This window comes from Protopterus annectens, chromosome 14.part0 (genome assembly GCF_019279795.1).
Source record: "Protopterus annectens isolate FY-2018-M chromosome 14.part0, PAN1.0, whole genome shotgun sequence".
Lineage (NCBI taxonomy): Eukaryota > Metazoa > Chordata > Ceratodontiformes > Protopteridae > Protopterus > Protopterus annectens.
In genome coordinates, this window is record NC_056748.1 from 739,559,587 (window position 1) to 739,574,817 (window position 15,231).

Genomic DNA, 15,231 nt, shown 5'->3' on the forward strand with positions numbered 1-15,231 from the left:
TGAGTAGACAAGATGGACTGGGAGAAATAAGGACAAGAAAGGCAGAAGACAAGAGATTATTACTAGAAGGTGAAAGGTAAGTCCATGTATGTGATGTGGCACAGAGTAAGATGAAGAAAGTGGGAGATGAAGCCATGGAAAAGAGAACGAGAAGAGAGAAACCAGGGTGGAGGGACAGGTGCATACAATAGTAACAGGCTATGAAGAGAAGACAGAGAAAGGGGTGTCATTTAGCAGACAGTGCTGCAAGCAAGCAGGAGAGTGTGCAGGGTAAGGCATTTGGCTGAATATGAGGCAGAGAGTGAAAGGGACAGAACAATGACAAGGGCTTACAGGAAGGGTGCAAAAAGGATGGAAAGCAGATGAGAACAGCCAAGGGAGTGAGGCAGCAAGCACAGGCAAAAAGAGGACGGCTAGGGTAATGGGACTGGTGGTGGAAGGCTGAAGATATTACAAATAGGGGTAGGGGTGAGAAGGGAAGGAGGTGACATCCTTTTTGGAGAGATGAAAGAGGATTTTGGTGATTGGAGACACAGTCGTTAAGGAAATTACTAGTCCTGTCAAAGGAGACAGTGGGAGACTAGATTACAATCAAACTGGTTTTGGGGCTTAGACTTAGTAACACATAGTAGGGAGGTTGACAAAAATGGTCACTATTGTGGGGGATTGGGTGTTTATAGTGGTAAATGTAGGCACTAGTAACCTGTCAGAAGAGACAATTTAGGTGGTAGCAAGTTGTGTGAGGGAGGTGGCAGAACAATGTCAGGGTGTTTATGTTTTATTTATATTTTATTTGTTAGCATGATAGTCTGAATGGGCAATGCCCCTCTTCAGTGGAGACCCAAGGAGAAATGCACCTCAGTTGTTATACAATTCAAGTTGGGTTTTAAAAATGTAGCTAAAGTATTTCATTTACACTTATAGAATTATAGAATCAAACTGCAAGTGTTTTGCTTCAGACTAGGACAGGATATCGGAGGTAGCATTCTCAAAACTATTATTTGCATCAACAACCATACTAAGCATACTGAGAAAGGATAGGATTAAGGATTATAATGACTATCTATAGTTATAGCAGTGGATCAGAAGGAAGGGAAGGATGATGTCAGAGACCTGAAAGATTGACCCGCTCCATGCGAGGGACAGGCTGAATCTTAAGTCTACAAAGGACATCAGTACTTAGTGTTGGGTTGGAAAGGTGCATCTCAGTGAATGTACTAAACTAAAATGGAGGGGAGAGAAAGAATGATCCAGATGCAGAAAGCTGGCAGGTACTTAAGTCAAATTTGATTCACTTATGGCTTTCATAGCAAAAGTCAAGATGGTCAAATGGTATTCTTTGAAATAAGTGAGATCTTATTGTTGATACTAGGAGATAACTCCTTTTACCATTACTATGCATTCTTTGACTTTGTGTGTGTGTGTGTGTGTGTGTGTGTGTGTGTGTGTGTGTGTGTGTGTGTGTGTGTGTGTGTGTGTGTGTGCATCTAAGATTCTATCTTCAAATACTGAACTCTTCAAAGAGGGTTTTATAGATAGCTGGATCAGTTTATCAGTAATGTCATGTTATGGATGGACTAGTGTTGAATGTCATGTACTTCATGAGCAGTCCTTTCATGCTTATACCATTTACAGACATCTGAAATTTGAATCACAAGTCTTTTCAGATGCATTTAAATGATTTTTATCAATGTTATAGTTTGTTTCTTTACTTTGAAATCTGCTTTTGCCAAGTGCCACAGCCCAGTCTCCACTTGGCTTAACTCGTCAGATTATGCTGTGTATTACTTTTGGCAGTCGTTGTAGAATTTGGGCAAAATGTGTCTCTCAAAACCCCTGGGTCATGATGTTTGCAGTGCAGTTAATGTAAAGTTACAGAAACTCAAAAGTGATTGCTTTATTTACACATGCAGTTTCGTATGTCATTACTGAATTTATCTTACAAATTTGTCTCAAAAAGGTTGCATATAAAACAAAAAAACAGTACCTCTACCCACTGAATAGTCTGAGTCTGGTCACCTTCAGAATGGATCCATTAATAAAAGATTCAGACCTTAATTACATCACTAGACTGAAAATCACTGTACAATATTCAGAAACTTTAATTTTGGTTCATTGCCGCAGTGATGCCACACCCTTAGTCTAACTGTTCTGCTATTTAAGGGAAGGAAACCTGCTAGCTCATTAGTTTTTATTCTAGTCATATGCCAAATCTAGACATATATGTATATTGCGAGTACTATTCCTAAAATAGAAAGGGTTTCTGAATAAAAAAGCTAATTTCATGCGTTTCTCAACCATGTCATTTAAAGCATTAGTACATACAAAAGTTTTAATGAAGTTTACTTATTCAGATAACTTTTCATGGAGCTTTTGCAAATGCCTTTATTTCCATTTGTACCAGCCCTGTAACTTTTTTTTTTATTGTTTCAGGTGGCTAAGTGATAAAAGTTTTCTTGTCAGCAGATGGTTTTTCATGGAGCTTTTGCAAATACCTTTGTTTGAATATTTCAGATGTACATCAGCCCTTCAACAACTGATTTTTTGGCAGCTCAGTGTTAAGATGTGTGCCTGTTTGAGTGCAAAAAAATAAAAAAAAGTGTTTGACATCAGGATCTAAGCATACAACATCAGGGGGCTATATTTCCATAAGAACAAGAGATCTGATTGAGAGACAAAAAATGTAAGAAATGGAATAGATGTCAAACTACAACTTTAAAAACAGAAATAAACAAGCTGGACAAACAGATTGAGCATAGTGTGAGACAAGATCAAGAAACATTTGAAGAAAATGTATATAAAGATATTGAGCATAATAGGAAACCTTTTTATAGATACATAAGATGTGGAAGGAGTAAAGATGCAAAAATTGATAAACTGTGTGCAGATTCTAAAATATATTCTCAGACACAACAGGTTATAGATATATTTACAAAATCTTATGCAAAACAGTTTGGCTCCACAAAAGGGGTGATACGTTGTCCTAGTGACATCCAGGAAACCCAGGATACTGGAATCAAATTCGATTATACTGAAAAAGAACTGCGCAAAGTGGATCTAAACAAAGCACAGGGAGGAGACAGAATTACTAACAATGAACTGAGAACACTTCAGCAAGAACTTATGGTACCATTATATCTATTATTCACTAGGTCATATAAATATTTGGAGAGTCCTCAAGATTAGAGATATGTGATTATTAAACCTGTCTTTAAGGGAAAGGGGAGTAGGACAAACCCAGAGTCATATAGACCCTTAAGTCTACTTTCATGTTGCGGAAAATAATGGAGAAGGTAATATTGGATAAGTTATTGTCAGAACTGGATAGGTTGGGACTTGAAACCATATATCAGAATGCATATTTATTTATTTATATTTGTTGACCGGGAGTGTCCGACTGGACGTAGGTCCATTTTCAGCGGAGGCCCGGGGAGAAAAGCTTCACAGTTAAAATAAACAGACAGTAGTTACATTGGATTACATAGTGATTAACAATTTACATGGCAATTACTTATAACATATTTACAGATGAAGAACATAGTACATCAGTAGACAACTAGAATCTTTATCTGTGAAGTACATAACATACATTAACAAATGTTAAAATAAGAAGTTGTATAGAACATGTATAGAACATGATGTTCTATAACAATTTAATAACAGCTATGAATGAAAAATTGTGCTGTGATGTAATTTATATAGATTTAACTTCAGCATTTGACAGGGTCATACACAAAACACTGATCAATAAATTAGTACAACTAGGTAATCTTGATAAGATGGATAGCTGCATGACTTGCAGATAGGACATGGCAAGTATCATACAGCAACTGGACAGGTGAAATCCTTGGTTACAGTCATGGTGTCCCACAGGGCTCTGTCCTAGGTCCTTACTTGTTTAGATTGTATCTTTCAGACCTAACTTTTTCATCAGAGGTGTTCTCCAGTCTATATGCAGACAACCTGAAATTGGGTAAACTGATTACATGTGTTACAGATAAGGCATGTCTGCCAAATAACTTGACTAAATTGTCCATTTAGGCACAGGAGAATAATATGCTGATAAATACATCAAAAACTAAGCATATGAGGTTTGGGAGACATAAATTGAAAGGTGAATATTTAATAGAGCACACAGTGATTGAAACTGTAGACTCACTTAAGGACCTGGGTATATGGGTAGATTCAGATATGAGTTCTTCTAATCGTATCAACCAATTGGTTAATGATACTTATAGAACTATAGGTTGTATAAAAATATTTATAAAGTCTTGGAAATCAAAAATGATGAAGTCATTGTTTGTTAGTTACATTAGCCCAAAACTTGAGTATGGAATAACAATATGGAAACCCTATAAGAAAACAGGGATGAGTAAACTGGAAAGAGCACAGCAGAAATGTACCAAGAGCATCCACAGATGTGAAAATTTAAGTTATTATGAAAGACTAAAATATCTGAACTTGGACAGTGTCTCTTACTAATACCTAAGAGGAGATCTTATTCTGGTATATAGGATATTTAGAGACAACTACCTCTGGGAATGTTTGGGATTATCAAAAAGTACTAGAGAATCATCAGACAACCTATGTAGAAGATTCTATAGGAATGAGAAGTGTACTAATTGGTTCTCTGACAGAACAGCTGATGCATGGAACAGACTACCAAATTACACTGAAGCAAGTACTAGTTGAGACATTTTTAAGAACAGCCTGGAGACTTATTATGGGAACAAGTGTTGTGGTATATTCGCAAGCTAGAAGGGCATTAACGCCTGTGCTTGAAATATTTGTATGTTGTTGCGTCTTTCGGCTTTTCCCGGTTAGGGGTCGCCACAGCGGAACTCCGGTCCGCTAATGATTGGCAGTAGATTTTTACATGCCGAGTTGCCAGCCCTGACGCACAACCTTCAACGAAGGTACGCCCATTCACGCATGTCTCCACATAGAAGACGCTCTAGCTGAGAATCGAACGGGACAATGTCTTACTGTGAAATATTTGTATGTATGTATGTATGTATAATAAAACTGGTTCTGCAACTTACTGAAATGAGTATGCATGTGTACTTTATGAAACAGTTCAGACTAAAAACATGTGACTTTACATTCAAATATTTTAAAAATACGCAGTAGGATGCTATGTGGTACTGCAGCTGAAGTGTGTATGATAAACAATGAAGGTCTTCTTGCTGGATGGTGAAGTCCAAAAAGAAAAAGACCTCCGGTTGATAGCATGCTTGGTAAAAAGGTTTTTAAAACGTTGCTATTTTAAGCAGTATACAGTAAGGGATACACCTCTTACAACCCCACCCCTTAAAAAAAAGAATTAAATTATCTTAGATCTTACATGATTGATAACTCAGTAAAAATTGCATGATGTTAATTATGACGGCAGAATCTGACTGACAGTATTTTTATTAATTAATATTCTATACAACAGAAATTATTGAAGAACAAAATCCTTTGAAAGTTTTGAAACTTTTTAAAACTAAAAACTTCAGAAAGGAATAGGCTTCATCTGTTTTTTCTAATTAGCTAAGTTGTGGCTAAATGTATATTTCCTGTGCTGCTGACCCTCAGAGGAGGGGGGTACATCAAAGAGAACATCTCTGCTGCATTGCACTTCCTGGCTGTATGTCTTATCATATAATGAGTCTTTGCAGAGAATGATTAACCTGGGAACGCTAAGGCATTTATTGCTCTTATCCCCATTTACCTGCTGTGTTTGTACGCATTGTATCATACATGCTAGATATTCCCTTCTTTAAGAAGATAACAGCCCTGGCAGGTAAGTATCAAACACCTTTTTTACTGCCCTTGGGGAGTACTGTTATGTGGTAAAGGCCTTCCACATTTCTGCCATTCAAAGGTGGAATTAAATACCCCACTCCTTTACACATTTCACATGTGTACATCTTCTAGCAGGATAGGCATCTGATTATTTTCCTGAGTCATTCGATCCACCAAAGTCTACCATATGCCTCACCTAGTCTGCTAACCAGTAATGGCAACATGCAAACCAGGGACACTGTGTTAACCCACAGGGGCTGCCTTTCAGTCTCACATCAAACAGTGATGGCTTGGTCTTCCTCTAGTTGTCCACAAATACCAGATTTTACTAGTCTAATAAATAATGCCTGGAATAAAATGGAAGGGGCAGCACAGGGGTTAACACTGTTGCATCATAACCCTTGTTTATCTGGTTAATTTTTTCACTGGGATGTCTTCTTTATAAAGTCTGCATATTCTTCATGTGTCGGTGTGGGTTTTTCCTGGGTGCTACAGTTTGCTCCCACATTCCAAAGATGTGCTCCAGGTGAACTGGTGACCATCCATTGGTATGCATGACATGTGAGACTAAGTATGTATGTTTGTGTGCTCTGCAGTGGACTGGTTCCCTGTTCAGGATGAACATTGTGCCCACTGAGTACTGGGATAGCTTTTTGCTCTCCCACAACCCTGTTTAAGGGAATAGTCAGTGAATGAATGAAGGGGGAGTATGATACTGCAGAGGCATTCACAAAACAGTTTATTGATTTGTAATATATTCTGATTCCTTAGTTCTGCAGTATGCCATTTTGAATTGCTGATACTAACTTAAAATTAACTACACTTTATCCTGTAAACCAATTTAATCAAACTCTTCCCATTTTTCTAGCAAATTAATTAATAAAATTGTTTACTTTTAAATTTGGATTGCCTTAGACAGGTAAATTAAACTCAGTCCATTTTAAAGAAGGGAATTGACACATTCATAATACAAAAGTCAATGTTTTGTCAAAGATAAGAATGTTGACCTAACTGTATGCAGTAGTAAGGTATAGAATATTGAGAATAGGTGCAGAGCTAACAATCTGTGTACTGTATGTATCATAGGGTAGTTATTGTCATAATAATGACTGATTTGTAATGTCTAGAAAAAATGAGACAGAAGAAGCAAATATAAGGATGTTTAGGTATATGGCTAATATAAATTTCATTTTTTTTCCTTCAGCAATTCTCTGTTTCATTGCGAGTGCTCTTGGGGTGACAGCAGGTGCACATCGACTTTGGAGTCATCGGTCCTACAAGGCCTCATTTCCCCTTCGGTTCATTTTGGCAGTTTTCAACACTATGGCTTTCCAGGTAGGTAATGGGCTAACTTGTGAAGCCCATCAGTCCTGTATTAACTTGTGTATCTTCCTTAGTTGAACCTCATGTTTTGTCATGAACATACAAACAGGGACATTGTGGTCAGTGATTAGCTGAACTGATGAGGTGTTGAAGGGTAAAATGAAATTCCTAGCATGTCTGCTGATCCCTATGACTATCATGTGAACCACACCAAAATGTTTTCTTTCTATCACTGGCAACTTGTTGAACAAACAAGGGTTTTCCAAATGTAACTGTACCTGTGTTTTTAGTCTCAGTCTGTAGCTTAATATGCTGCACTTCCCATGGAAATGTTTGTTTCCTGAAGGTGAGTGTGCCCTATTTGTCATACTGGGTGCTGGCTCATTATTTTTCTTCAGGACTGGGTTATAGCAAACCCTTGCTGAAGTACCAAAATACTGCACTCATGCAGTGCTAGCACTGACCAACAAACTTGGTGATCTATTTATTGCTGGTATCAGCTTGGCTATTTTGGAACAAGTTGCTGAAACTGAGTATAGAGCCTTGTGGGACCCCACTGATTTCCTAAATAGGTGTGGAGGGCTGGTCAGTCACACTCAGTACTTGGTCTCATAGTGAAAGCCAGTTGTCAGTTCAGGAGAACAGGTACTTATTAACCATGAGGTTGCAGAGTTTAAGTGTAATCCCTTTGTACTGGATGTTGTCAGATGACTTTATGAGATTAAAATACATGCAGTAGCAGCACATTGTCCACTGCAGCTGTGACTTCTGTGAAGAAGGTAAGTAGGTTTAAAATACATGATTAATGATTCACAAAATTGTGCTACCTATGGTCAGGAGGAGTAAACTGCCTGTATCTTTCTGGACTACTTCAGTCATTATCCTTAATGTAAGTTTGCAGATGATGCAGGTAACACTTAGGCATGACTAAAAATGATAGATTAAGTTAATTCCATCTTTCTATGCTAGAGGATAACATTTCTTTGGATTTTAATTTAAACAGTGAAGTTTCTGCATATGCTCACAGGCCTCAGTTGTGGAAAATAGTGTAAGTATATTGTAACAACCTTGTCATTAAGCAAAACTATGACAACTGACCATCAGTGTATTAATGTGTATCTTTTTAATGAACTGTGTGACATTCAGGAAGACAGTTATTCTCTCAATATAAATGATAACAGTTTTGTGTGTTGTCAACTGTCTGTAAACTTACTAATAGTCCACAAACCTCTCAACCTCTTAGAGCAAGAAATCTGGACAAAACCATACATAAAAGTGGGGAAAAGGCCCCAAAATAGGGACAGTTTTTAAATATTGCTCTTACAAACTTTGAACATTGATAGAATAATAGGTTTTGCATTAGCATGAATTTTGTGAAGGATATGAAATCTGAAACTCAAATGTCTGTCATTATTTTCGATATTCTGTCTTTAATGATTTACCACTATTTTGCCATAAAAACACAATTTTTATGAAAACCGGACCAAAAATGAATAATAATAAATACATACAATAAATAAATAAATAATAAAATATATGAGGCCAAAATATGGACATTCTGTGAAAATCTGTACAGCTGTTTTTATTATAGTCCATAAAAAGGATGGTGTCAGTAAAGTTCACAAAAAATGTTGGCATCAATTAAAAAGAGAAAGATGGTAGGGTTATAGGTACTGGTCTCAAAGGGAACCAGAGCATTATTAACATTATGCAGATGGTTAGAAATCAACTTGAGAGCCTCAGTTTTATAAAGTGAGTCAGCCAGTGACGCAAAATATCAGTCACTCATTTTCACTTTATTGAGGATGAAGTTTACACATACAACAACCTGGGTAAGGTATGGAGTGGTGACCAGATGTCTTATTAGTACAATAGTATTATTACAAATATGCAGAAATTTGGCTTATATTTGTTTATTTCCACTACGGTTTATAGTAATTTATTTTGTTAAGAGACAGGTACAACTGCTGTACTGCTGTTAAAGGTGTCAGGATGAGGTCCAGGGTCTCTTATTCAATGGATATTTCTGTACGTAAAAGAATTAAGCTTGCTATAAAGCATACATTTGTCACTATAAAAAACAGGGTTATTGAGAATCACATTCTGCATTGATAATTTGCTCTGTTGAGTACAAGTTTTTTGTATTATGGATAATTTCATGAGTGAAGGAAATGTAAGGTTATATTGTTAGATTTGAGAAAGGGTGCTTTTAGGCAATGTGAACCAAAAAACTTGGATAACAGCCATTTCTGGGCAACAGAAGTATTCAGCCCCCCCCCCCAATTACTGTGAATATTTGGCACTCAAGTCTTTTCTAGTAATATATATGCAAGTTGTGTAAAGGGTCTGCGAATGTTCATCATCATCACACCCTTTTTTCCCATTTTCTACATGGGTTTGGGGTGTCATGTCAACTGTCACCATCTCTCTATTTAATGCCACTCTCCTACCTTCTTTGATAGTCATGCCTGACTCATGTCTTTTCTGACACAATCCATTCATCTCATTGCTGGGCACCCTCATTTCCTTTTGCCTTCTTCCTGTCTGTCTCAAGTCTTCTCCAACAGATTGTCTTCTGTTTTTTTTTTTCTGCACATGTAGCCAAACCATTGAAATTTATTCTGTTGATTTGCTCTGCAAATTGAGCTACTTTGGCTTCTGCTCTGATGTTCTTATTTCTTCATCTGTCCCAGAATGTGCATCCTACCCCCTCTCTCATGCACTTAATCTCCATCACCTTCACCTTCCACATCTGCTCTTCCCTTACTGCCCAGGTTTCTGCATCATACAGTAGTACTAGTCTTACTATTATTTTGTTCACCTCACTTTTCGTAAACATGTGTTAATAACCACATTTCTGTATGAAATAACTGAGTGATATTATTATAGTATATAGCTACACACGAAGCCTGACATTATGAAATAACTCCAAATAGAATAACAATGCAGTATTTAAGAGAAAGGTGTGCTTTTTACCACTAAGATAAGAAACTGGTTCTTCTAGTTTTCTTTCTGTATAAAGTTGTGTATAGTATATAGCCACACTGTGCAGGGACCCTATGCAGGGTTAATATCATAAAGCAGTTTTTTTGTTTGAGGCTGGTATAAAGGGAACTCTTTTCACCCCTTGAGTGCTAACCATTGAGCCAAAATACATGAAAATGATAGTTTTGTGCTAAATGAATTATTTTACATTAGCAGAGTAAGTGCTTTATAGAACCTTATTCGAGCAATATCTTAATTACCATCTGTAAACATGTTTGGTCCGTGAAGCACCTGATGTATTTACTCTTCAGTGCTAATGTGTACATTAGAATCACTTACATGTGTATTTGCTTGTATACTGCAAAATACTGGAATATGTGACTGGCTGCAGAGTAGCTCTTGATATCATACATTTGTTGACAGCATTTGTCAGGGGCAGAAGATATTTGGCTTCTTTGTCAAAGTGCAGCTTAAGAAATGGGTTGGTTGGTCATTTGGTTAATTATTATACAAAGCATGTGATGTCTAGCTGTCATAATTACTAAGCACGATGTCCTTAATTCAATGTAATTACAAAAGAGGAAAATAAGATGGAAATTTTAAGCAATGCCACACATAGATTGATGTAGTGAGCAGCTTTTGTGATTGCTCCTGATAGTTCTCTTCTGCGAATGTGGGTTGGTCCTTTATTTATGTTTGGAGGATTTCAGTTAGTTGTTTCATAAGGTACTTTAGTGTGTACGATCATTTTGGAATGTAGATCAGATCATTCAAACATAATATCAGACTTGAAGCATTATTAACTGTCCGAGATAGTACTGATAAAATTACACCAACAATCAACTGTGTCAGTGTAGAGAAGTGTGATAGCAGAGGTGGCAGATTGCACAGCAATGAGGAAATTAACTAATGATATGAAAGTGGTTGCTGGAACAGTTTTACTTCACTGATTTATTAACAAAGGTTTATAATTAAATTATTTATTTTTGATTTTAAAATGTGTAGCCTTTTTATATTGTTTGTCATCAAAGTTGTCAGTAAATTTCTTGACAGTCATCAATAAAAAGTTTTGAGGGTTAGCAGCCCTGATAATTTCTCATAGATATATTTATGACAGGATTTAGGCAAACATCAATAGAAGAATTCTGAAGGCACAAGGTTCTTGTTTCTACATACATTTTCTGTTTCCAATAACTATTTTTATTTTAGAGTTCATAGAATCATGTGATAGTTATTTTGCAGAGCAAATAATCTATAAGGCTGCTACATAAATAAAAATCAATCAGCTTATATTATAATTAATAAAAAGGATTGACTCTTGTTTGCATAACAGGATGCATGACAGTGATAAACAGTACAGTCACAAAACAGGAACATGATCAGCCAGCCTTCTTAACTGATTCAGTTAAGAAACTGCAGAGGGTTAATTTTTGCAATCTTGTGTTTGAAGATGGAGACATTAAAACTGAAATGTATGAATCATTACATTTAAACAATGTATTAGTGATAAGAAGTAGCTATTTTTTACATGTGATATTAGCATTTTAAATTTGTTTATATTGTTGAGCCATTGACCAGAAATGAGGGGTACAAGTGTTGCCTCACACTTTCAGTGTCAGATCTGCTTTAGAATTTCTGTGTATAAAGTTCTGTAAATGTACTGTTTCTTTAGAAGATGGCCTAACAGAGAATGAACACATTTCAAACTAATGGAGTATAGTACTTCGTATGTTTGTGTGTGTGTATATATATATATAGTTACACTTCAAAACATCTGAAACCCATAACATCGAAATTCATAACATCGAGAGCATAGCCTCTAAAATTCATAACCTCTAAAACTCATAATATTGAATTTCATAACATCTAAAAGTGTATTATTAAATGTGTAAATGTTATAGTTTATTCTGTTTATCTTGTGGTATCACTATGAGATGTAGTTTTTATTTCTATAGTTATTATTTATATAGTGTAGGAATGTATATTATTTATATAGTGTGGTGCAGCGGTAGCAATGTTGCCTCACAGCAAGAGGTTCTCCCGTTCGATTCTCGGCTAGAGTGCAGGGAGTGCCTTCTGTGTGCAGTCTGCATGTCCTCCCCGCAGTTGAGTGGGCATTCGAAAGACATGCGTAAATGGATGTGCCTTCATTAAAGGTTAGACGTCGAGCTGGCACCTTGGCGTTCGTAAAAATCTACTGCCAATCATTAGCGGACCGGAATTCCGCTGTGGCGACAACTAACCAGGAAAAAGCCGAAAGGCAAACAACATATAGTGATTATTTTGCCACTCTGTATGTGTTTTTTAAGCCATACAGATAAATGATAATAGACATTATGTGTACATTCTTTATGGTGATCGTGATACAGTGGGGTTATTATACAAAGCATGTAATGTCTAGCTCTCATAATTACTAAGCATGATGTCCTTAATTCAGCGTAATTACAAAAGAGGAAAATAAGATGGAAATTTTAAGCAGTGCCACACATAGATCGATGTAGTGAGCAGCTTTTGCGATTGCTCCTGATAGTTCTCTTCTGCGAATGTGGGTTGGTCCTTTATTTATGTTTGGAGGATTTCAGTTAGTTGTTTCATAAGGTACTTTAGTGTGTACGATCATTTTGGAATGTAGATCAGATCATTCAAACATAATATCAGACTTGAAGCATTATTAACTGTCCGAGATAGTACTGATAAAATTACACCAACAATCAACTGTGTCAGTGTAGAGAAGTGTGATAGCAGAGGTGGCAGATTGCACAGCAATGAGGAAATTAACTAATGATATGAAAGTGGTTGCTGGAACAGTTTTACTTCACTGATTTATTAACAAAGGTTTATAATTAAATTATTTATTTTTGATTTTAAAATGTGTAGCCCTTTTATATTGTTTGTCATCAAAGTTGTCAGTAAATTTCTTGACAGTCATCAATAAAAAGTTTTGAGGGTTAGCAGCCCTGATAATTTCTCATAGATATATTTATATCAGGATTTAGGGAAACATCAACAGAAGAATTCTGAAGGCGCAAGGTTCTTGTTTCTACATACATTTTCTGTTTCCAGTAACTATTTTTATTTTAGAGTTCATAGAATCATATGATAGTTATTTTGCAGAGCAAATAATCTATAAGGCTGCCACATAAATGAAAATCAATCAGCTTATATTATAATTAATAAAAAGGATTGACTCTTGTTTGCATAACAGGATGCATGACGGTGATAAGCAGTACAGTCACAAAACAGGAACATGATCAGCCAGGCTTCTCAACTGATTCAGTTAAGAAACTGCAGAGGGTTAATTTTTGCAATCTTGTGTTTGAAGATGGAGACATTAAAACTGAAATGTATGAATCATTACATTTAAGCAATGTATTAGTGATAAGAAGTAGCTATTTTTTACATGTGATATTAGCATTTTAAATTTGTTTATATTGTTGAGACATTGACCAGAAATGAGGGGTACAAGTGTTGCCCCACACTTTCAGTGTCAGATCTGCTTTAGAATTTCTGTGTATAACGTTCTGTAAATGTACTGTTTCTTTAGAAGATGGCCTAACAGAGAATGAACACATTTCAAACTAATGGAGTATAGTACTTCGTATGTTTGTGTGTGTGTATATATATATATATATATATATATATATATATATATATATATATATATATATATATATATATATATATATATATATATAGTTACACTTCAAAACATCTGAAACCCATAACATCGAAATTCATAACATCGAGAGCATAGCATCTAAAATTCATAACCTCTAAAACTCATAATATTGAATTTCATAACATCTAAAAGTGTATTATTAAATGTGTAAATGTTATAGTTTATTCTGTTTATCTTGTGGTATCACTGTGAGATGTAGTTTTTATTTCTATAGTTATTATTTATATAGTGTAGGAATGTATACTATTTATATAGTGTGGTGCAGCGGTAGCATTGTTGCCTCACAGCAAGAGGTTCTCCCGTTCGATTCTCGGCTAGAGTGCAGGGAGTGCCTTCTGTGTGCAGTCTGCATGTCCTCCCTGCAGTTGAGTGGGCATTCGAAAGACATGCGTAAATGGGTGTGCCTTCGTTAAAGGTTAGACATCGAGCTGGCATCTCGGCGTTCATAAAAATCTACTGCCAATCATTAGCGGACCGGAATTCCGCTGTGGCGACAACTAACCAGGAAAAAGCCGAAAGGCAAACAACATATAGTGATTATTTTGCCACTCTCTATGTGTTTTTTAAGCCATACAGGTAAGTGATAACAGACATTATGCGTACATTCTTTATGGTGATCGTGATACAGTGGGGTTATCATACAAAGCATGTGATGTCTAGCTCTCATAATTACTAAGCACGATGTCCTTAATTCAGTGTAATTACAAAAGAGGAAAATAAGATGGAAATTTTAAGCAATGCCACACATAGATTGATGTAGTGAGCAGCTTTTGCGATTGCTCCTGATAGTTCTCTTCTGCGAATGTGGGTTGGTCTTTTATTTATGTTTGGAGGATTTCGGTTAGTTGTTTCATAAGGTACTTTAGTGTGTACGATCATTTTGGAATGTAGATCAGATCATTCAAGCATAATATCAGACTTGAAGCATTATAAACTGTCCGAGATAGTACTGATAAAATTACACCAACAGTCAGCTGTGTCAGTGTAGAGAAGTGTGATAGCAGAGGTGGCAGATTGCACAGCAATGAGGAAATTAACTAATGATATGAAAGTGGTTGCTGGAACAGTTTTACTTCACTGATTTATTAACAAAGGTTTATAATTAAATTTATTTTTGATTTTAAAATGTGTAGCCTTTTTATATTGTTTGTCATCAAAGTTGTCAGTAAATTTCTTGACAGTCATCAATAAAAAGTTTTGAGGGTTAGCAGCCCTGATAATTTCTCAAAGATATATTTATAACAGGATTTAGGCTAACATCAATAGAAGAATTCTGAAGGCGCAAGGTTCTTGTTTCTACATACATTTTCTGTTTCCAGTAACTATTTTTATTTTAGAGTTCATAGAATCAAATGATAGTTATTTTGCAGAGCAAATAATCTATAAGGCTGCTACATAAATGAAAATCAATCAGCTTATATTATAATTAATAAACAGGATTGACTCTTGTTTGCATA

General features: G+C 35.9%; 1 protein-coding gene across 2 annotated transcripts in view; it reads left to right on the forward strand.

The window, feature by feature from the left end:
* The window catches only part of SCD (stearoyl-CoA desaturase), a 110,379-nt gene that overhangs the window by 48,971 nt on the left and 46,177 nt on the right, over positions 1 to 15,231 (forward strand). For both annotated transcript variants that reach the window (XM_044056481.1, XM_044056480.1), the window contains exon 3: positions 6,992 to 7,122. In XM_044056481.1, coding sequence (XP_043912416.1) covers positions 6,992 to 7,122 — 131 coding nt within the window. The remainder of the gene's footprint in view (positions 1 to 6,991; positions 7,123 to 15,231) is intronic.